Source organism: Vulpes vulpes, chromosome 10 (assembly GCF_048418805.1).
Source record: "Vulpes vulpes isolate BD-2025 chromosome 10, VulVul3, whole genome shotgun sequence".
NCBI lineage: Eukaryota > Metazoa > Chordata > Mammalia > Carnivora > Canidae > Vulpes > Vulpes vulpes.
The window spans coordinates 56,136,999-56,158,814 of NC_132789.1; the positions used below are offsets into that span (position 1 = coordinate 56,136,999).

Genomic DNA, 21,816 nt, shown 5'->3' on the forward strand with positions numbered 1-21,816 from the left:
CTCCTTACTCTGGCTATTCGTCATGTAGGATGCAGGCCAGGGAAGAGTGGCTCAGGGGAACATGGTATAACTTGTGACGGCTCTGACCTTCGTGTATGTACTTTAGGCCCTACGGTAGCAGCAGTACCGAGTTACATGGAATTTTCCCCTCTTTAGTTTAAAGTTCACGGTGGTAAGTGATCCTCTGGACGACGAAAAGAAGGAATGTCAAGAGGTGGGATACGCGTTTCTGGAGCTGCGCCAGGTCATGGAATCAGGAGACCTCGTGGAACAAGAGCTAGAGAGTGAGTAATGAGTTCTCATGCTTCTCAGTCTGACTTCTTTCTCAGGCGGTCAGCCTCATCACGAATCCTTTTTCTGTTTTACCTTCATTTTGTGATGATCACTGTGAAGCTGATTATACGAATTGGGTCCAAATCCCTACGGGCATAATTACTTCTGGAGCAAGCGTCAGGGCGCTCTGTTGTCTCGGTTGGCCTGTGTGCATGACATGCGGTTCAGGACAACTGGAATACAGTTTTTTTTTTTTTTTAAAGATGTTATTTATTTACTCGTGAGATGGAGGGAGGCAGAGGGAGACGCAGGCTCCCGCGGAGCTTGGTCTCGGGGCTCTGGGCGTCCGGGGTGCAGGCTTTTAGGACTCTGCAGTGTCTGAAATGGGGATTTTGGAGAGCCGTATATGTAGAGATCAGAATCCCTGATGGCTCTTCAGGATGTGAGGTCCGTAAAGGCGGCCCGTGCGCCTCCTGTAAGGCACAGCCTCGCCCGTCTCTCCCACAGAAGCCGACTCTCCTGCCCCCTTGGGATTTGTTGCCAAATTCGTTTTGGTTCCCAGAGCTTACCGGCCTTGCTCCAGAAGTGGCCGCATCCTCTCACTTCCGCCCCATCTCCACCTGCTACGGTGCTTCTGCAAAGTCTGACCACCACATTCTTCCGAGGCCCATTTTTAACATTATTTGCTGCAAGACTGGTGGGCTTCGGAAACCTCTGCACTGGAATGCCGGCGGGCAGGCTGTTCTGCGCTTGCTGGGGTCTCCCCGTCACCTCCCCGCAAGGCTCTGTAGGCTGGGGGGCTGCCCCCAGCGGCTGCTCTCCAGGGGTCCCGAGGCCGCCCTTGCCCGCCTTCCCCAGCTCCGCTCCCCCGACGCGCCGGCCCTTCGCACTGTGCAGGGATCCCCTCAAACCTTCTCTAGTCAGGACCTCGACATTTCTAAAGCCAATGAGGTTTCGATTCTTTTGATTTTTTTGATCATCAAAAGAGACACTTGTAACTTCCTGGTTGTGGCTGCCCCTTCTCTCCACTCAGGCTTTAAATCCTGTTGGTCTGATTTGAAAACCCAGAGCCTGTTTCCTAGCCTGCTTCTCTCTCAGACTCAGCTCCTTGAACTACTTGCTCAAGTCCGTGCAGTGCTTCAGCTACGATCAAGTGTTTTTTTTTTTAAGATTTTATTTATTCATGAGAGAGAGAGAGAGAGAGAGAGGCAGGCAGACAGGCAGAGGGAGAAGCCGGCTCCATGCAGGGAGCCTGGTGTGGGATTTGATCCTAGGACCTCGGGTCCCGCCCTGAGCCCAATGCAGACGCTCAACTGTCGAGCCCCAGGCATCCCACTCCCAGGATTTTAATTGTGGTCTAAGAATGATCTCAAATCTAGGTTTCCAGTCCAGATTTTTAATAAAACCTAGGCTTATGGTGGACCAACAGTCCCTACCTGTGTCCCTTAGTACATAAAGCTGGACCCTCTCTGCACCTCGTGTCCCCTGACCCACCCCCAGTTCTCCAAATGACAGTGCTTGACAGTGCTGTCCTGGACTCCAACCTACTCCTAACTGCCAACGGTAATCACATTTCAGTACTTTTCTCTCTTCAAGTGCAGAACCCCGTCCTGTCCCTCAGCTGCTTCACAGCGCACTGTAGAGGCTCCTAGTAATGGCTGCTTTTCTGGAACCCAAGTATGAATCCCCACTTCGCTTCCGTTAAAGCCAGATTCCTTAGAAGATAAACAGGGCCCTTTGTGACCTGGCCTGGGCTTATCTATACAGATTCGCTTTTTTTGTTTTTTTAAAAAGATTTTATGCAGTTATTCCTGAGACCCAGAGAGCAGCAGAGGGAGCAGCAGGAAAGCAGAGCCTGACCGCTGGGCCGCATGAGCCACAGCGTCCCCAGATTCACGTTTTAAAACAAAAAATCGTGTCCTGCGGGCGGGGGGCGGGGGGGAAGCGAGCCCTGCCCGGTAGCCGCCTGAGGAGCCGCCGCCTGACTGAACACCCGCCTTTCCTCTCCCGCAGTCGTGAGCCCCACGGAGCGCGCCCCCATCGGGAGGCTGAAGGTGGGCGTGCGCGCGGCCGCCGCCCTGCGGGCCGTGTGCACTGAGACGCGGCCGCCGAGCTGAGGGAGGCCGCGGAGCTAAGGGAGCCGGAGCTGAGGGAGCCGAGGGGGCCGAGCTAGCGATCCGGAAGCAGCGGCCCCGCCGCCAGGGTGCTCTCCCGCAGCCCGGCGACCTGGCGACCCGGCGACCCCGGCCTCTCAGGAGCCGCCCAAGAACGGTCACAAAAGGTGAATTTACAAAAACAAAACAACAACAAAAAAAACCACAGTTTATTTATCTTTTTAGTTCTTCCAAAATTGAAAATATCAAGTCCTACTGCTAAGGAGAAAAAAAACAAACGAACAAATAAAATCCGAGACCCCTCCCCCCCTCCTCTCTTAAAGTCACAGAACATGGAAGGGACTGCAGCGCGGCAGGTGGGGGCAGAGAACCAGGAGGGGAGGACGGCGAGAGAAACTCCCCAAATACTTAAAAGCTGTTCAACAGAAACTGTGATAAATACAGGACAAGGCAAGACAAGTAAAAATAAGGAGCAGCAGTGACGAGGGGCTGTGCTGCAGCCGGGCCTCCCTCCCTCTTCTCTTCTCTCTCCGGGGCATCCCAGACCCAGGGCTGGCCTGCCCCTCTCAGAGCTACGCGGGCTTCCTGAGCTCCTGCTAGGGCCCCTAGAAGTGGCGGGAGGCACAAACATCCTTCCTCGGACACACCGGGAAACACACAGTGGTAGTTCTGCCCCTGAACCATGTGTGGGTCCATGAGGAGGCGGACCTCGGGCAGGCAGGCCGCTGCGACCCAGGTCTTCCAGGGCAGCAGAGGCACCTCTATCTGCATGAGGCAAAAAAAGCAGGAAAACTCAGGCGGAGGTACCAGCCCAATTTGCCTCACTAGCTCAGGTTGTACACTTTGTCACGGCTACTAGCCGATCCCAGGAACCTTCTCTTGAGCACTGCAAAGATGGAGCGTAAAGAGAGGTGAGGAAGGTCATGGCAGGTAGGGTGGGATGGAGGGTCGAATCTGCTGGTCCAGAACCATGGTACAGGTGGTCAGGGGTCACCCGGTACCAGTGTCTTGGAAACACAGCTTTGAGACATCAAAGAATAAGCTGTCCGAAGCCACTGATGTCCCGGCAGAAGGTGGCAGGAAGAGAGAGGAATGAACGGTATTAACAGCGGAAGCCTCTGCCCTTCTTCAAGAACACCTCCTCCCTCGCCATCTGGATGGGGCCACTGGCACGTGTCCTGGTGGGCCTGGAATTCCCCGAGTAGATTGGTCCACACAAATGGCCCCCTAAACCCATAGACTCAAATGGCAAAACTTCAAAAGGGGAAAAAAAAAAAAAAAGGAAAAATACAGTTTCTATGTCATGTAAAATTTGTAGGGGTTGGCTGGATAAAGAATGGAGGTGTGGACCAAAGTTCACAAGTTACTTCCTCTTTTTCTTGGGGGGTGCAGAGCTGTGTCTGGAACCACGGTTAGAGCCACGGCCTGAACTGTGCACAGATGCCTTCCTCTTCCGGCTCATACTTCGACTCTGTTCTTCTTCTTCCTCGTAACGACTTTCTCGGTCCGCTAAGCAGGAGAACGAGGCATTGCTAGTTAACGACAGGTTAGCTGTGATACTAATAGCACGTGATAGCAGAACTACGACAGGCAGCGCACCCTGGAGTCAAACTTAGGTTTTAATCTTTCAAATCTCTAACGCTTCTTAGTTGTGTGATCTTGGGCACGTACTTAACCTGGCCGAGCCTCGGTTTACGTATTCATTCGATGGAAAATTATTTCACGATTCAATGAGGTGATCCCAATGCTTAGGATCCAGTAGGTATTTCCCTTTCATCTTTGATCTGGCGTTTGGTTTCAGTCATTAAACTGATAGTACAAAAACAACCCTAACCCAGAAGAGGCCCAGACAGGACTTAGATTTGGAAACTCACAGCCTAATTCTAGAGACTTCCCAGACTATGTGGCTATCAGCACAGCTGTGAGCCCACATGAAGAAAGCATCAGCTAGTCACGCCACCTGGGAGACTATGCATGCGTTCCAGAGCTCATCTGCTAAAGTCGGAGCTATAGCTCCACAGGAATTTTTATAGTGTTCATTTGTTATTCTTATTAGGCAAATAACATATCAAAATACTAAAAATCTGTTAGAAATCTGTGCCTCAAAACTAACACCACACAATTTACCTTTTCGGGCTTCTTCCTCCAGTTCATCCCAATCCTTTCCACTCTCTTCTTCACTGCCCAAGGATTCCTTGGAATAGTCTAGAATAAAATTAAGTAGGTCATTAGACGGAAATGCAATGCCAAAATTCTTCCCTCCTTTATGGGTTTCCAGAAATGACATTAGATTAAAAAGTCATGGAAAAAAAAAAAAGTCATGAAAAATTTTCCCTATAAAGACAAACCTGATTCTTCGGCTTCTGATGAATAATCTTCATCACTGTCCTCCTCCTCCTCTTCATAATCATCCTCTGAAGGATTAAAAGTCTCATCTTCAATTTCAGACTCTGAATCCCCTTCCTCAGCATCACTCCCCTGGTGAGTCAGAAAGCATAATACTATTTACTGGGTTCTTTTTTTGACATTCACTTGGTTAACTTAATGAATTAATTCAACCCACTTAGCACACCAGCATTATTTCTATTTTACATGAAAAACATAAAACCCCAAAACCTCAACTGACCACAAAAGGACTAATAGATATTTATCTAGTAATTGCACTTCACTAGTAATTTTCAAATTCATATATATATTTTTGATTTTATTTATTCATAGAGACAGAGAGAAAGAGGCAGAGACACAGGCAGAGAGAGAAGCAGGCTCCATGCAGAGAGCCTGATGTGGGACTCGATCCAGGGTCTCCAGGATCATGCCCTGGGCGCAGGTGGCGCTAAACCGCTGCGCCACGGGGGCTGCCCTCAAATTAATATTTCTTAAAGATTCACTTCATCCTTCCTACCCATGAAAATTAACATTAGAAACACTCTTGGTAATAATGCATTATGCAGAAGCGGAAGAAACATTTCTTAGAAAACAAATTTTGCAAAATGCCCTAAAGTTACACCTGAAACTAGTATTATGCTGTAAGTTAATTATACTTAAAAAAAAAAAAAAAAGGTAAAGTGCTCTGAAGTATTTTCCCCAAGTGTAAGACAGAACAATTCTGCAATTTCAAAGCCGTGTGACTGGCCGCCAGGCCCCAATCAATTCCCATCTACCCGCGAAACTAATGGAGACACGACATGGTGTCTCCCTGCCTGCTCCCTCATGTGCCACTTCCCTGGCATTTCCTAGCTGCCCACATAGTAACAGGCACCACTGTGACCAGAAAAGAAACCCCACACTCACGCACCTCACCCTCAGGCTCTAGGAAAGACCAGCCACCTTGTTCGAAGAAGCCCTCGGGGTCGTCGACAATGGTCTTCATGATTTTAGTCCAGTTGAGGGACTGCACTCCTTCCGTGTACTTTAGGTCACAGGAACTGAGAGAGAGGATATTATTATGAAGTCAAAATCATCCTCTGTGCTTTCTGTGAACGTTACTGTGTCATCTTCTCATAAGCATGTCTGAAGAGGAGATAACCTTTCCCGAAATACAGGAGAGCAGACATTCTTTGCGTTATGCCACCAGGATAGCCCCCAACAGCTGGTAACTGGTCTCCGGGACAGCAGCCCCTGGGACAGAGCGGCATTCCAACTGAAGCAAGCTTTGGCCCTCAAACAAAGCTCGTCTCCTTGTTGTATCGTTTTCTTTCTTAAGCATCAATTTCCCTGTTCCTCCTTTAGCCTTTCTCCTTTTCCCCTGCATTTTCCCTTCTCTGACTCCACTCTTATTTGCAAGTAGTTTCAACTTATAAGCACTTCTCTAATTCTTACTTTTCAGCTCTGGATCATTCACACCGCTGCGGTTCAGTATTAGGAACCGGCCCTAGCTTTCTCTCCCCAATCTCCTACTGATTTCTTATGTATTACTTATTTGACGTAAGGTCTATCTGAAAGGAGGGATAAGTTTTTTGTTTGTTTAGTACCTAAAGTGCCCTGTATTAAGATGTTCAAATGACTTTCTGTTATGTACTTCTGTTGAAAAGAGCTCAAATCAATTGAAGTGGGTGGGAAGGAAGAGAAAAGACAACCGAAGAAATGACAATAGTGAGGATCACAAGAAATATGTAACCACTGCCAGAAGTCCAGGACAAGCATTACATCATACACACTGTAACCTCTGCCTCTAGCCCTGGTGGAAAAACAAGAACTAGATACACCTTTTCATTTAAAAAAAAACCCACAAAAAACCAAGTTATGAAACAGCTTTCAAAGACTGGATAAAGGGGGCCCTGTGTGGCTCAGTCAGTTAAGCATCTGCCTTTGGTTCAGGTCATGATCCCGGGGTCCTGGGATCGAACCCCCCCGCCATGGGGCTCCCTGTTCAGTGGGAAGTCTGCTTCTCCCCCCTCGCCCCGCTTGTACTCGCTCGCTCTCATATATCTTTTTTAAATGTCCAAGCTTTTAACTTTTTAAAATTTTTATTTATTTATGATAGTCACACAGAGAGAGAGGCAGAGACATAGGCAGAGGGAGAAGCAGACCCCATGCACCGGGAGCCCGACGTGGGATTCGATCCCGGGTCTCCAGGATCGCGCCCTGGGCTAAAGGCAGGCGCCAAACCGCTGCGCGACCCAGGGATCCCTCAAATAAATATCTTAAACCCACAAAACATTGGATAAAAAGTAGCACAGGATTATAGTCCCCTAAAGAAGGAAACAAACGGGGTTCTGTTTTATGACTCCCCAAGTTCTCTGCCTGGAGGCGGTTCCCAGGCTGCTATGAAGGGAAGGGAACCCAATCAGAACCTGAGAGACAGAGAAGGATTTGAGGAGGCTGAAATAGAATTTGTGAAGCAGAGAGTACTAGAGGAGAGACAGTAATAGGAAATGTTCTGGAAATATGCAGAGGGATCCCTGCCAATCGTAGGCCGAGAATGTATCTGCACACGCATGAGAGGAAGCTCAGGAGAGGTGGGCAAAGCAGCATTGGAAAACAGTAGGCCAGACAATTCCCAGACCTCACACTAAGCTGGAAATAGTTCCTGTTCCTACCAGCCTCAGTAGAAAGACCTTGTAACACACAGGGAATCAAGAGTCCTCAAAAGAGTACTGCCTCAGCAGTGGGGTAAATCCTAGACAAGTTTGAAAAATCAAGTGGTATCCAAGTCCCTAAATTATATCTAGAATGAAATCTAGAAAAAAAAAACTAAAAAAAACTAGCACCCAAAAATGTGTAGTTACAATGTTTGGCAGTTGATCACAAATCACCAGACATGCAAAAAAGCAGAAGAAGGGCAGCCCAGGTGGCTCAGTGGTTTATCGCCATCTGCAGCCCAGGGCCTGATCCTGAAGACCCCGGATCGAATCCCATGTCAGGCTCCCTGCGTGGAGCCTGCTTCTCCCTCTGCCTATGTCTCTGCCTCTCTCTCCCTCTCTCTCATGAATAAATAAAATCTTTAAAAAAAAAAAAAAAGGCAGGAGAAAAACCAATAGAAATAGACCCAGAAAATACAAAGATGGTGGATGCAAGTATCAGATAATGATGTTGAAAGAACTATAATAAATATGCTCCATATGTTCAAGAAGGAAGAAACTGGAAGATGTTGAAAAGTGATGAAATGAAATACATGTAATTAGTCTCAGGGAACAAAAGGGGGGGGGGGGGAAACTAAGCAAGAATATTAGAAGAAAAATGGCCAAAACATTTCTAGATGTGATGAAAACCACATACCCAGCAGATCTGAGGAGCCCAATGCATGCTAAGCAGAATAATTATTAAAAACAAACATACCAAACAAAACACAGCAAAGCATCTAACAAACTGCTAAAAACCAATGATACAAATAGAAAATAAAATATCCTGAGGAGAAAAGACCTATAAAGAGGTACAAAGAACAAGAGCAAACACCTGAGCAGAAACCCAGTAAGCTGGAAGATGGTGAAGCAGTATCTTATAAATATTAAAAAAGACCATCAGCTTACAATTCTACATGCAGCAAAAAACATCTTTCTGAAATGAAAGGGAAATCTTTCAAGAAAAAAGCTGAGAGAATGTGTCACCAGAAAACCTGCCCCTCAAATACTAAAGGAGATTTATGAGGCAAAGAAAAAGCAGATAAAAGGTCAGAACCACACAATGGAATGAAGAGCACCAGGAATGGTAAATACATGAGTAAATATCCAAGACACTTTCTGCAATTTTGTCAATTAAGAGATAACTGCCCAGGGGCATGTGGCTGGCTCAGTCAGAGGAGCGCATGCAACTCTTAATCTTGGGGTCATGAGTTTGAGCCCCATACTGGGTGTAGAGACTACTAAAAAAAAACCGGGAATCCCTGGGTGGCTCAGCAGTTTAGCGCTGCCTTCAGCCCACGGCCTGATCCTGCAGTCCCGGGATTGAGTCCCACATCAGGCTCCCTGCATGGAGCCTGCTTCTACCCTCTGCCTGTGTCTCTGCCTCTCTCTCTCTCTCTGTCTTTCTTGAATTAAAAACAAACAACCAAAACCAACGCCCCCCAAAACACCTTCATATACAATCATAAAATTAATCCGAAAGGTGGCATAAACAGAAGAGAAAAGCAACAAAGAACAGATAAGAAAACGAAGAGCAAGGTGATAGATTTGAACCCAACCATACTGATAGTTAACAATAAATAAATGTAAATGGTCTGTTTTCACCAATCCAATGAAAAGAATAGATTAAAACAAGCGAGACTCAAATGTTGTCTCCAAGGAAGCCACTCTAAACGTAAAGTTTGAAGGACAGAAAAAAGACATGTTATACAAACACTAACCAAAATAAAGCTAGAAGTCCACAGTAATGATATACATCAAGTAGATTTTGAAACAAGGACTGCTATCAGGGATAAGGAAGGACATTTCATAATGATGGGAAAAAAAGTAAAGTTAAACTTCTAGGCAGACTGACCAACAAAAAGATAAAACAAATGATCAATATTAGGAGGAAAGGGAACACCATTATATAAATTATACAAATACTAAAACGGTAAATTAAAAAGACCAGTTTGTTGAAAGACACAAGATGATTCTAGAATTTACAGAGAATAGCCAATGCAATATAGCCAATTGTGAAAAGGAATGAAATTGGAGTTACACCACCTGATTTCAAGAATTACTATAAAGCTACAGTAATTTTGACAGCAGTACAAGGACACACAGATGCCAATGCAACAGAACACCATCCAGAAATAGACCCTCTCCTACATGGTTGATTTCTTTTTTTAAAAAAATATGCCAAGATAATTCAGTAACTAGGGGATAATCCTGTCACAAATGATACTAGAATAATCAGCTATATGTAGGCAAAGTATGAGCCCTGACCCTATGCTACAGTAAAAAAAATTAGCTCCAAATGGATCACAGACCTAAATATGAGACCTGAACCTGTAAAACTCTAGGAAAAAAACAGAAAATGATTTTGGGTTACTCAATTTAATAGATGAGATGTAAAAAGCACAAACTACAAAAGAAAGAGTAGATCTAACAAAGTTCATGAGAATTTTACACATCTAGTCTTTAAAAGACACTCAAGGAAATGAAGAGGCATAGAAACCACTGAAAAGGGCAGTCTGGGTGGCTCAGTGGTTTAGCGCCGCCTTCAGCCCAGGGCGTGATCCTGGGGACCAGGGATTGAATCCCACATCGGGCTCCCTGCATGGAGCCTATTTCTTCCTCTGCCTGGGTCTCTGCCTCTCCCTCTGATGAATAAATAAAATCTTTAAAAAAAAAAAAAAAGAAAGAAGAAACGACTGAAAAAATACATACAAGGGGAGCCTCTTGATTTCAGACGAGATCGAGTGCGTTCAGGGTGGTATGGCCATAGACGCACCTCTTGATTTCAGCTCAAGTCATGATCTTGAGCCCTGCACTGGGTTCTGTGCTCAGCAGAGTCTGCTTAAGGATTCTCTTTCAGGGCACCTGGGTGGCTCAGTCATCTGCCTTTGGCTCAGGTCATGATCCTGGCGTCCTGGGATCGAGTCCCACATCAAGCTACTTGCTCATTGGGGAGCCTGCTTCTCCCTCCACCTGCTGCAACTCTCCCTGCCTGTGTGTGTGCGAGCGCAGATGATTAAAAAAAAAAATCCTGTCTCTCTCACTCCTAGGCTCAAGCTCTAAAAGAAATAATCTTTTTTTTTTTAAAGAAGAAAACATACACAAAACCTATATTTGATTAAGGATTTACATCTAAAGACTTTTTAAAATTTAATTTCTTTTAAAAGATTTTATTTATGCATGAGAGACATAGAGAGAGGCAGAGACACAGGCAGAGGGAGAAGCAGGCTCCACACAGGAACCTGACATGGAACTCGATCCCAGGTCTCCAGGATCACACCCTGGGCTGAAAGCGGCGCTAAACCGCTGAGCCACCAGGACTGCCTTAAATTTAATTTTTGGAAAGATTTTATTTATTTTAGAGATAGAGCGAGTACACGAGGGGGGAGAGGCAAAGAAAAGATCTCAAGTAGACTACAAGCTGAACCCGGAGCCCGATGCAAGGCTCAATCTCATGACCCTGACATCATGACCTGAGGTGAAATCAAGAGTCAAACACTTAACCACCCACGTATCCCTAACCAGTCTGAAGAATTCTTACAACTCAGACAAGCAATCTCCTTTTTAACTTAACATGGGCAAAAAATTCAAAGTTACTCCCTCTCAAGACACGGGATGACACATAAGCATATGAAAAGATGTTCAACATCAACATCAAGGGTCGTCACGGAAATACAAACTGAAGCCACGATGGGACCAGCACTGCACACCTACTCTAATGGTCAACAGCAAGTGTTGATTCGGATGCACGGCAACAATTCTCACACATTGCAGGTTTTTCCAGGTTTTCTGGAAAGTGATTTGATAGTTTCTTGCAAAGATGAACACAGAGACTTAAAAACAAATCATATGACCCAGGAGTGCCACACTTAGGTCATCTACCCAAGAAATGAAAACATACGTTTACACTTTAAAGACCTGTGTGTAATGAAGTGTGGAGTTTCCATGCTCCGGCATGCTCCCCGTAACGAACAGCGGTGATGCACTCAGCAACTTGAACAAATTTCCAAAGTACTGAGTTAAGTGAAGGATGCAAGATACAAAAGATAACATACTGTAGGCTTCCATTTTGTGTGAAATTCTAGAAGCAAGCTGTACAGTGATAGAAACCAGGGATAAGCCTATAGGAAGGAAAATGACTATAAAGGAACTTTTAGGAGTGAAGACATATTATCCTAATTATGATGGTAGATTCCAGACTGTGTTACATTTGTTAGAACTTCTCAAATCAGAACTTAAATTGGCAAATTTTATTACATGTAAGTTTTCCCTCAACGAAACTTGTTTTTCAAAAGTCATATATGCATTTACACATAATGTCTGTGACATTACATCACCTACCTACATGTTTCGCAGGAAAATCCTCAGGGAAACCATAAATTTGTATCTTTCTCCTAATTTACTTTTTTTTTCTTCTACTATTTCTACATTCTCTCAACCCACTTCATAAGAGGAGGTTTATTTTTTTTTTTTTTAAGAGGAGGTTTATACTTACAGCACTTCCCTGTCACAGGTAATTGGGGGGTTGGGGGTGGAGGGCGGAGCAAACTATACTCATGGCTACCCAAGCTCACCCTTTACACCTAGGAAATAACATCTTCCGGATATAGAGTTCTGCTACTTCCACTGAAAAATCCTTTGAGCTGAAATGTGTATATATGGATGTCAAAGGCTAAAATAAAAAGAATTTCTATCTCATCTTTCAGTAAAAATAAGAGAACTAGTAAGAAATATGCCCCCCTTTTTATAACTAAACTATTACATGTGTTTAGATTTTTTATACCCCTCTCAAGTAGAGTTGAAAAAAAAAATCTAAAGATCGTATGTGTGTGTGTGTAAAGATCCATCAACTACTGTTGGAATTTCAGGAAAAAGTTAACTCTTAATCCAATAGATCCCAAATTTTTGAGTCCAAATTTTTAAGTCCTGGGCTATAACTCAACCCAAAGGCAGTTTCACCCTTAAGCACACCAGCAGGTTTTATATACAACACACCACACTTATATTCTGTAAACCAGGCCTCTTGGGGTAAATGGGAGACTGCTGGCTGATTTACTTACTTCAACCATTCCTTGATGGGGTCTAGGGAGGCTACAGGAATGGCGTTGATCATCGTGACTTTCTTGCTGTAGTCCTTGTACACTATCACCATATCAAAGTTCTTCAGGTGAAACTGAACCCGCTCGAAGTGAATCAGCTCCACTTCATCCAAGGTCACCACAAAAGGTGGCTGTCAGGGAGAAACTGGATCACTACCACATAAATCCCCTAAAGCATTAGCATTTTCAAATTGTGCCAGAATCCAAAAATCACTCCTGTTTTTTGGGAAAGACTAAAAGCAATACAATGTATTGAGAAGCGCCAGTAAAAGGATTTGTGAGATCAAAATCTTTCCTCAGGAGAAAAAATTTAAGGAAACTATAAATAAATTCTTCAAAAAATTATTTAAAGAGACCTTTGAAGAATCATCTATTCAATAAGGTATGCCTAAGAAAAGTAACTATCGAGGTACCTGGGGGGTTCAAATGAGTTAAGCAACCCTCCGACTTGATTTTGGCTCAGGTCAGGACCTCGGGGTTGTGAGATCGAGCCTGGCATCGGGCCTTTGCACTGGGTGTGGAGCCTGCTTAATTTTCGCTCTCCCTCTGACCCTTCCCCAAAAGTAACTATCAAAAATGAAAATCATCAGAAATGATGATAGTTTTCAAAACACCTATCCTTCTGCTTTCTTTTCTCTAACAATTTTCTTCCTAAAAGGAGATAAAAAAATACTCACCCACTCTGTAGCGTTTACCAGCGCACTACTAGTGGGCTGAAGGAGGCAAGTACTCCTGTAAGGAGCTCCATTAAATCTGAAAAAGAATAAGAGAAGAGATGCACATAAGGTCGGGCCCAGTGCAAGAGAAACTTGCTGCCAACAACACACTTCTTTCCTTTTCCCTTCTAAATCCAGGTCCAGCACACTCACTGGAGCCTCATTTACAGGGAATCCCCCCAGCCCTAAAAATGTTCAAGGGGAACGGATGTCTCAGAGCTCTTCAAAGAAAGAAAGAAGGGCATGATCTGTTATGTTGCTTTATTATAAAGGAAGAATAACTTTTCTAATAGGGAGACAACACATTAGGCCAAAAAGAGATGTTACCCCAAGTCCCTAAAAGGCACTTCAAATTCCAGTTCCTCTTTAGTTAGAGCCTCTACTTTCTCAATGAAATTTTTAAAGGCTGTTTTCAGTTTGTGCCTCATTTCTCGTTCCATCTGTGGAAGAATAAAATACTAATCAACCATAGCCATCATCTGTTAACAGTACATCCGAGTTCTCACACCCATGCTGCCGACACAGACGCTTTCCTAGAGACCACACCATTGATCACACAGCCACACTCGCAACCGACACGTAGCCCACGAGCCCCTGCCTGGACCATTCGCACACACGCCTGTGGGGTGCTGCAGGAAGATTCAGGGGTTACTTGTAAAATACCATGACCAAACTCCGATCCGAACCGCGAGCCACCTCAATACCCTGCAAATAAAATATGAAACCTCACAGACCTGCTCGGCATAGAGGTCATCTCGGTCATGCATGTGCTGATGTTTGCCCAAGTCCGTGGTGATCTCCCCCACTTCTGTGTAGAACTGCACGTCTGTGTGCCGCTTCTTCCCAAACATGATGGCATTCTGGGGGCGCAGAGCAGAGAGGACAGAAGTCAGAAACCCCACAGGGGCAGGTAATGACAATAAACACCATGGAAACAACATCTATGCTGGAAACTGCATCTGTTATGTAAAGATGGTGAAACCATCCCTGGTATCATCACAAATAACGTGAGACTGTACGAACTTTAAAAGTACTATTTGTTAGGATGGACTTTAGACATGATGCTGGCAATAAACTGCATCCAACGCCACATTTTTCTATTTCAGAAACAGGAATTTGGAGGAAACCTTAGGTTTCAGTGGTCATTAGATATTACAACAAAGGAAGATACACGCTTAGCACCTTCTAGATTTCAGACACTGTGGACTTCATAAACATTATCCTATTTGGTCCTCTTAATAATCTTCTGTGACAAGTGCTATTTTCATCACAATTTTATTTATTTATTTTTAAAATATTTTATTTATTCATGAGAGAGAGAGAGAGGCAGAGACACAAGCAGAGAGAGAAGCAGGCCCCATATAGGGAGCCTGACATGGGACTTGATCCCTAGTCTCCAGGATCAGGCCCCGTGCCAAAGGCAGCGCTAAACCGCTGAGCCACCCGGGCTGCCATCATCACGATTTTAAGGAAAGAGGGTGACAGGAAGATCTTGCCCAAGATCCGACAGCTAGTAAGTGGACAGGCATACCTTGAGGTGAAAGTGCAAGACAATGATCATTTCTCCATCACACGGCTGGAACAAAGCATGCTTGATGTTATTGTACAGGATATCCACTTTGTCTCCTCGAACAGATGTGAAGCGGAAGCCTGAGGACAAAGGAATGACGCTGCTAAGCATCAAGCAGCATCATGAGGGGAGGCCAGAAGACACTGCTTTTCTGGCTGGTTTGAACAGGGTTTAGAGAAAATGCCAAAATCTATACAGTTTTCCTTTCCTTGTGCACATAGAGCAATGTAATAAGCACATTCCTCCCAGCATTTCCCTAACATACTGTATTATCTGATAGGTCATTCCTACAAATGTGCCCCAGAGACAAAGCCCAGTCCCACGAAAGATCATCCGTACCATTGACATGGGCCTCCAGTGAACCCTGCATCCTCTTTTGGGCAATGTTTGGGCGAATGTATAGATCTTTCAGTTTGGGATTACTCCGGTTGAGATTGATGACCAGGGAGTCTTGTTTCACAATGCCCTAAGAAGAATGAGAATGAATGTGAGCCCTCATGCAGCTTTGTGGTATCTCCCAAACCCACACACACCCTGTTGGGTGTCCAGGCGCACCTCCTTCTCCTTCTCTTCTGCTTCCCGGGTCTTATAACGCTTCTGTACTTCTTTTATAATTCGGAAAGCATTCTGGAGGTTCAAGGCTGGTACTGTCTGTTCTCCAGGTGCCTTCATATTTGAAGCTCGGTATGTACTGTTAAAAAGGGGAAGCCACAACTTATGTTACATCATCAGGCCAGGTAACTTGCACTCTTTACTCTATTTTTAACTGACTTAGTAGCTTTCAGGAGAAAAAGGTACCAGTGAATGGCGACGCTGTCTGCAAAGCTGAAAAACATCTCTCTTCTCTCTTAAAGACAGAATCTTATAAATGCCTAATCTATTGGGTGGAAAATCACACTTAGTTTTCACACCTGGCATAGCCAATTATTCCATCCCATCCCATGAAGGGAAGGACTCCAATGAGGCACACATTTCCTTATTTATGATTCTATTGCAAAATACATGTTATCAGTTTAACATATTTTCATGAGGACTCCAAATTGGGTTCCATCCTTAGAACAGTACAAGGCTAGCAGGATGATCCTAAACAGGTGCCACTGAGGGAGGACACAGCACATGGATATGTTTCTGAGAGTACCACTCCAACCAGCAGGGATTTGGGGATGGTTGTTTTCCTGGAACTCACATTTCCTTGACAAAAGTGGCTTCTGGGTTAGGAAAGATGTTGCCCTCATTCCTGCCCAGAGCACTGCCTGGGCAATAGAAGTTGATTCGCAAGTAAGTATAATCTCCTTCCACGGACATGCTTATATTCTGCTCAAAGAAAAGAAAAGAAAAGCATTAACAAAATAAATAAACGGGTTTCTCTCCAAATAAAAGATTAGTAGTTATGGAGACACTAAAGTTAAGATGAGAGTTAAAAGCTGGCTGATAACCCTAACCTGTAACCCTTGATCTAGATCAAATTGTCTGTAGCTTATTATTTTTCTTTTATATGACCAGAAGAACCAGACTTCTCAGAGTACCTGGAGCCACAAGTCCAACAACATGTTAAAAAATGCACAATGCAAATGGTGTTTCTAGACTAGATCACTGAACTTTCTAACAAAGTGAAAACTGGAAAGGAAGGAGAGTGAGGACAGGAGGTAAGGAGAGGGGGACCCTGTAAAGTGAGAAGGGCAGAGTCGGCGAGAGCCGGTGCAGTGGGAGCAAGAATCTGCAGAGAGCACAATTCCCGGCTTGAGCAGTAGTCCGGCCGGAACCCAACGCAGCACTCATACCTTGATTGTGGCAATGTGAAAGGGGGTCGCGATACCGAACACGGGCATTATCACAGTTTCGTATTTCTTGTCAATATAGATCTTCATTTCCCGAATATGCGGCTCTTTAGGCATCAAAGATGGGTTTTTATAGGACACGTTAGATTTGCGAGCTCTGGAGTGGGAATAGAAACATTTTTTTGAGAAATTTCTACCAATGACACACAAGTCCACAACAAACTTGTGGCCCGATGCCGACCCTTACTTCTGAATCTGTTGTTCTCCTTTCTGTTCGGTCAATCGCCTCTTTGCTTCCTCGTTGAGCTGAGCTGCCAGTTCCTTTTGATGCGCTCTTCGTTTCTCTTCTGCAGTCATCTCGTTCTGGAGAAGGGCAAAGCCAAGTCAGCGAACTGCCATCCCTACAAAGGTGCTCCAGACGGACCACAGGACAGGCGGTCATCACTGGAGACTGAAATAGTAAACTCACTCGTGTTCTTTCCGTAAGTAACGCTGCCCGAGAACCTCTCCCCAACAGGTCCTCGGCTTCATCTTTCTCCTCCTCCTCCTCCTCTTCATCCTCATTCTACAGAGGGAAAAAAATCAGACTCAGAAATCCCGGTTTTAATCTGCTTAGCCCTTATGATTTTAGCCTTTTCACAGTTCCAAACTTCCCACACCATTTATTTTTCTTTTTCCTACCTTCAGGAAAATCCCCACATTCTTCACTTTCTTCTTCACAGAAGTAAGAACAGTAGCTGGGCCATCCTGGAATAAAAACAAGAAGCCAGACATTTATAAGATTATTTAAACGAGGCACTTTCACTTTCTAGCCTAGTACATAGGGAGGCAATGCTTTGAAACTTCTAGGTACTAAAATCTTAGACAATGAATACATACAGATTTTATTCTCCCAACCTCATGAGGAACTAAAACTTGGGAGGCAACACTGAGATAACGACTAAGAATACAGGCTGGATTGGAGACCTGGCTTAATCACTTCGTAGTGCTGACATCTGGCTACTTACTGCTACTGTTCTGTGTCCCAGTTTCTTTATCTGAGGGTAGAGTATCTGCTTCGTAGAGTATTATAATTCATTGAATTACTGCATAAATGTCCTTACATAATAAGAATACAGAAGTTGCTATTAACATTTAGAATCAGTTCTAAGTGAAAAAAAAAAAACAAACCAGTTACAAAAGGCCACAAAGGCCTAGAACAAACATATCCTTAGAAAGTGGGTTGGTCATTGCCTAGATTTGGGGGGCTTGGGAGAAAAGTGGGAAATGACAGCTAGCATATAGTGTTTCTTAAGTGATAAAAATGTTCTAAAATTAGATTGTGATGATGGTTGCAAAACTGTGATTATACTAAAAATCACTAAATTATACACTTTCACAGTGGGTGAATCGTGTGGTATATACATAGCTCCATAAAGCCATTATTAAAAAAAAAAAAAAGGAAAAAGGAAGAATCAGTTCCCGATATTATCATTATCAAGGTTCAAGCCACAAGGTGGTGAACGGTTTGGTTTATTTCATTCCCCGTACTTGGAAGACGACCTCTATTCCTGGCTGTATTAGGTCACTGTCACAGACCTCTCCCTTCAGCCAGCATTTAGCAAACAGTTTCAAGATAAAAACCCCACAGCGTACAAAACATACTTCAAATGTCAGTTCATGTGCACTCCAATGCCGAAGCAGCAATACCCACCTCATCCACAAGCACTGTGTCACCAATGAAGAGAGCATAGGTTTTCTCTTCTGGTTTCTTCCCTTCCTTGTTAGTCAGATCTGAGAATCCCAAATTGATGCTGAAAACCATCCCTACAACAGCAAACAGGAATTAGTCTCTGACTGTGGGAGAATGGAGAACGGTAGATTTTACACAGAAAAGGGGGACATAAAGCTACAGAAAATTATTCAAAAAAGGATTAACCTACTGCATGTCTGTAAAACTCACCTTTTTTCAGTTTGTACTGATTTTTACTATTAATTACTAAAGAGCCTTCACGGAATTCAATTCCCATTCCGAACCTAAAAAAGAAATGAAGGGAAACTGCAACAACAGGCTACAATCTCTCTCTCTCTCTTTCTTTTTTTGGCTACAATATCTCTAATGTGGGTCCCGTATGATGAATTCTATTTCAACTTTCGGGATAAGGCAGGCAAGTATGTTGAGTGATTGGTCTCTGCTCTTTAGTCAGTTAAGGAAAACAGGATTCCGGGATAGTCTCCGAACTAACAATAAGTTGAAAAGACTCTCCTAAAATTAAGTACCTCGTGTTAACATTTCTTACATCAAGCCCTCATTTCAGCTTACTCACAGAGAGTTGAATTTTAATATTGTACCATGAAATCAAGTTAAGAGGCTTCCTATAAAAATTGTGGCAGACTGGGGCAGCCTGGGTGGCGCAGTGGCTTAGCGCTGCCTTTGGCTCAGGGCCTGGTCCTGGAGTCCCGGGATCGAGTCCCATGTCGGGCTCCCTGCATGGAGCCTGCTTCTCCCTCTGTGTCTCTGCCTCTCTCTCTCTCTGTGTCTCTCGTGAATAAACAAAATCTTAAAAAAAAAAAAAAAAACAACCGTGGCAGACTGTTAATGGGTACACTACCAAGCCTGTAATAAGCGGATCAAGCAGGGTGACTGTTAGTGGAATACTGATAACTAGGATTCATGAAGTCATCTGGGCCAAGACGTGGTACAGGTTGATAGACTTCCTCTTGTCCACTGGAGAAATCCAGAAAGAAACTATCCCAAACTACTTTCCATCTAAGGAAACTGTCCAGAGCCAGAGCCACTGTTCCCAAAATGTCTTTGGTTCTGTAAGATGTTCTTAAGTATTTGTGGGTGTTCAATGTTCAAATATATTTGAGAAATGTTGAATTAAATAAAAATGGAAAAAAAAGGTTAAGTAGTAAGACATCTCTGAGTATTTCGTTTTGTTTACAAAGTGAGCTGCAGTATTCTGGGAGGGGAAACCTAGTCCACAATGTGTCCCAACACAAGTAGTTTAAGCCTAGAACATCTATTAGGATCCACTATATTGGTCTGGAAAATCTACTCCCCATCCCTGGGAACAGAAATGAAATCTCTCTTACATTCTCTGATAACACTGCATGCCTGGCACGTAAGTTCAGTATTTAGTAGTCCATACACAGGGTTCGGGAGGCTCAGTGGGTTGAGCATCTTTCCCTTGACTCAGGACACGGTCCCGGGGTCCCAGGACCGAGCCCCACATAAGGCTTCTTGCTCAGCAGGGAGCCTGCTTCTCCCCCTCCCTCTGCCTGCTGCTCCCCCTGCTTGTGTTCAATAAATACAGAAATCCTTTAACAGAAATAAAAGCCCACACATGTTGGGTGAATCAATCTAGAATCAATCCAATTCAGCCTGACCACGCCAGTCATGAAAATGGTTTGAGTGACAGTACATCATCACATCTTACCCTAGATTTTTGGTAATTTTGTTCAGCAGCTCTGGCTTCTGCTTTTTAACCACGTCCATGACAGCATTATACACGTCACATATCTTCACACCTAATGACAAGACAGGAAGGAAAGAGTATCTTTCAGAAAAAATAAAACCAAATCAAATCTTTTTAAAAAAGATTTTATTTATTTCTTCATGAGAGACACAGAGAGAGGCAGAGACACAGGCAGAGGGTGAAGCAGGCTCCCTGCAGGGGAGGGACTCGATCCCGGGACCCCAGAATCATGCCCTGGGCTGATGGCAGCCACTCAATCGCTGAGCCACCCAAGTGTCCCAAACTAGCTCTTAGTCAACATTTTCTTACCTTCCCCTAAAAGCAGAATTTCTCAAAGTGTGAAACAAGAAATTCAGCTGTGGGGCGCCTGAGTGGCTCAGTGGAGTGAGCCTCTGATTCTTGATTTCAGCTTAGTTCACGATCTTGGGGTCAGAGGATCAGGCCCCAGGTAGTGCTCCAATTATCCTTGTCCCTCTCCCTCCCCACCTGCCCCTCCCATGTGTGCACACATGTGCTCTTTCTAAAAATATATTAGTAAAAACTTTTAAAGATTTACTTGAGACAGAGAGAGAGAGAACACACGTGTGTACACATGCAAGCAAGAGCACAGGGAGGGGAGGGAGAGGGAAAATGTTAAGCACACTCCGGGCTGAATGCGGAGCCCAATGCAGAGATTGATCTTATGACCCTGAGATCACAACCTGAGCTGAAACCAAGAGGTGGACGCTTAAATGACTGCACCGCCCAGGTGCCCCAAAATAAAAACCTTAAAAAAAAAAAAAAAAATACAGCTCCAGCAGTGGTAGGGCTTAGAAATTTGCATTTTTAATTTTTGAAATTTGTGTTTCTAAAAACAATTCACCTAGTTAGGATGCTAGGTAGTCTCAGTGAAATAATTTAAAATCTGAGAAGTGGTATGACAATAAAGTTATCATACATTTTGAGAAAAAGAAAGGTAGGACCTGAATGGGTAAATTACTATTGAAAGGACTCTGGCCTTAATTTTTCATGATCTAGGATAGGAACAGACATGTCAAGTCAGAATAGTTTAGATATGGTGGCTTCAAAGGTCTATTTTTTTTTTTTAATTTAGGATTTTACTTATTAATTCATGAGAGACAGAGAGAGAGAGAGAGAGAGAGAGGCAGAGACACAGGCAGAGGGAGAAGCAGGCTCCCTGCAGGGATCCTGACGTGGGACTCAATCCCGTGGACTCCAGAATCACACTCTGGACTGAAGGCGGTGCTAAACCGCTGAGCTCCCTGGGGTGCCCTCAAAGAGGTCTTAATCCTAACCAAGCTACCTGTGACTATCACTTCCAATAGGATTTCTCAAGATTGACTTGAGGTCATGAGGAATGTTTCCCAGAAACAAAGGGGAACATGGGTGGGCTTACAGACTGTAGTGGCTTAAATGTATAACACATGAAGTCCCATTTAGCCAACTGGAAGTGTTGAGTTTCAAGACCAAAGAGGTGTGGTATCAAGCACTTTGCCGCCTTTTGAGGTAGGTAATTGCCTGCTTGGCAAAATTGCTACCAGTTCTGCTCTTACACTATGATTCTTTGTATCCAGTTGATGCAGAATTAACAATACACATTCTATTGCCAGAGATCCTAGTTCCTATAACCTTCTAAAGAAAATAAGGCCAGGGTATTTTATGAAGATCTGGACAAAGAGGCCTAACTAGTCACATAAGTTTTTTGTAAACACCAATGTAAAACCACAGTTAACTACGCATGACTA

At 44.1% G+C, this 21,816-nt stretch overlaps 2 protein-coding genes across 4 annotated transcripts in view; one reads left to right on the top strand and one right to left on the bottom strand.

Annotated features, from left to right (window-relative positions):
• Window positions 1-2,535, top strand: part of RPGRIP1 (RPGR interacting protein 1) — a 41,928-nt gene extending 39,393 nt beyond the window's left edge. Inside the window, exons 14-15 of the mRNA XM_072724402.1 lie at window positions 157-284; window positions 2,287-2,535. Coding sequence (XP_072580503.1) covers window positions 157-284; window positions 2,287-2,390 — 232 coding nt within the window. The 3' untranslated portion in view covers window positions 2,391-2,535. The remainder of the gene's footprint in view (window positions 1-156; window positions 285-2,286) is intronic.
• A 43-nt stretch (window positions 2,536-2,578) lies between these two features.
• Window positions 2,579-21,816, bottom strand: part of SUPT16H (SPT16 homolog, facilitates chromatin remodeling subunit) — a 42,218-nt gene continuing 22,980 nt past the window's right edge. For all 3 annotated transcript variants that reach the window (XM_072724400.1, XM_025992116.2, XM_072724401.1), the window contains exons 8-26: window positions 20,033-20,123; window positions 18,553-18,626; window positions 18,304-18,416; window positions 17,292-17,357; window positions 17,080-17,175; window positions 16,858-16,973; window positions 16,614-16,767; window positions 16,019-16,146; window positions 15,388-15,523; window positions 15,172-15,298; window positions 14,794-14,912; window positions 13,997-14,122; window positions 13,590-13,702; window positions 13,224-13,299; window positions 12,508-12,677; window positions 5,683-5,812; window positions 4,736-4,865; window positions 4,515-4,592; window positions 2,579-3,896 (exon numbers count right to left, since the gene is read on the bottom strand). In XM_072724400.1, coding sequence (XP_072580501.1) covers window positions 3,751-3,896; window positions 4,515-4,592; window positions 4,736-4,865; window positions 5,683-5,812; window positions 12,508-12,677; window positions 13,224-13,299; window positions 13,590-13,702; window positions 13,997-14,122; window positions 14,794-14,912; window positions 15,172-15,298; window positions 15,388-15,523; window positions 16,019-16,146; window positions 16,614-16,767; window positions 16,858-16,973; window positions 17,080-17,175; window positions 17,292-17,357; window positions 18,304-18,416; window positions 18,553-18,626; window positions 20,033-20,123 — 2,189 coding nt within the window. In that variant the 3' untranslated portion in view covers window positions 2,579-3,750. The remainder of the gene's footprint in view (window positions 3,897-4,514; window positions 4,593-4,735; window positions 4,866-5,682; window positions 5,813-12,507; window positions 12,678-13,223; window positions 13,300-13,589; window positions 13,703-13,996; window positions 14,123-14,793; window positions 14,913-15,171; window positions 15,299-15,387; window positions 15,524-16,018; window positions 16,147-16,613; window positions 16,768-16,857; window positions 16,974-17,079; window positions 17,176-17,291; window positions 17,358-18,303; window positions 18,417-18,552; window positions 18,627-20,032; window positions 20,124-21,816) is intronic.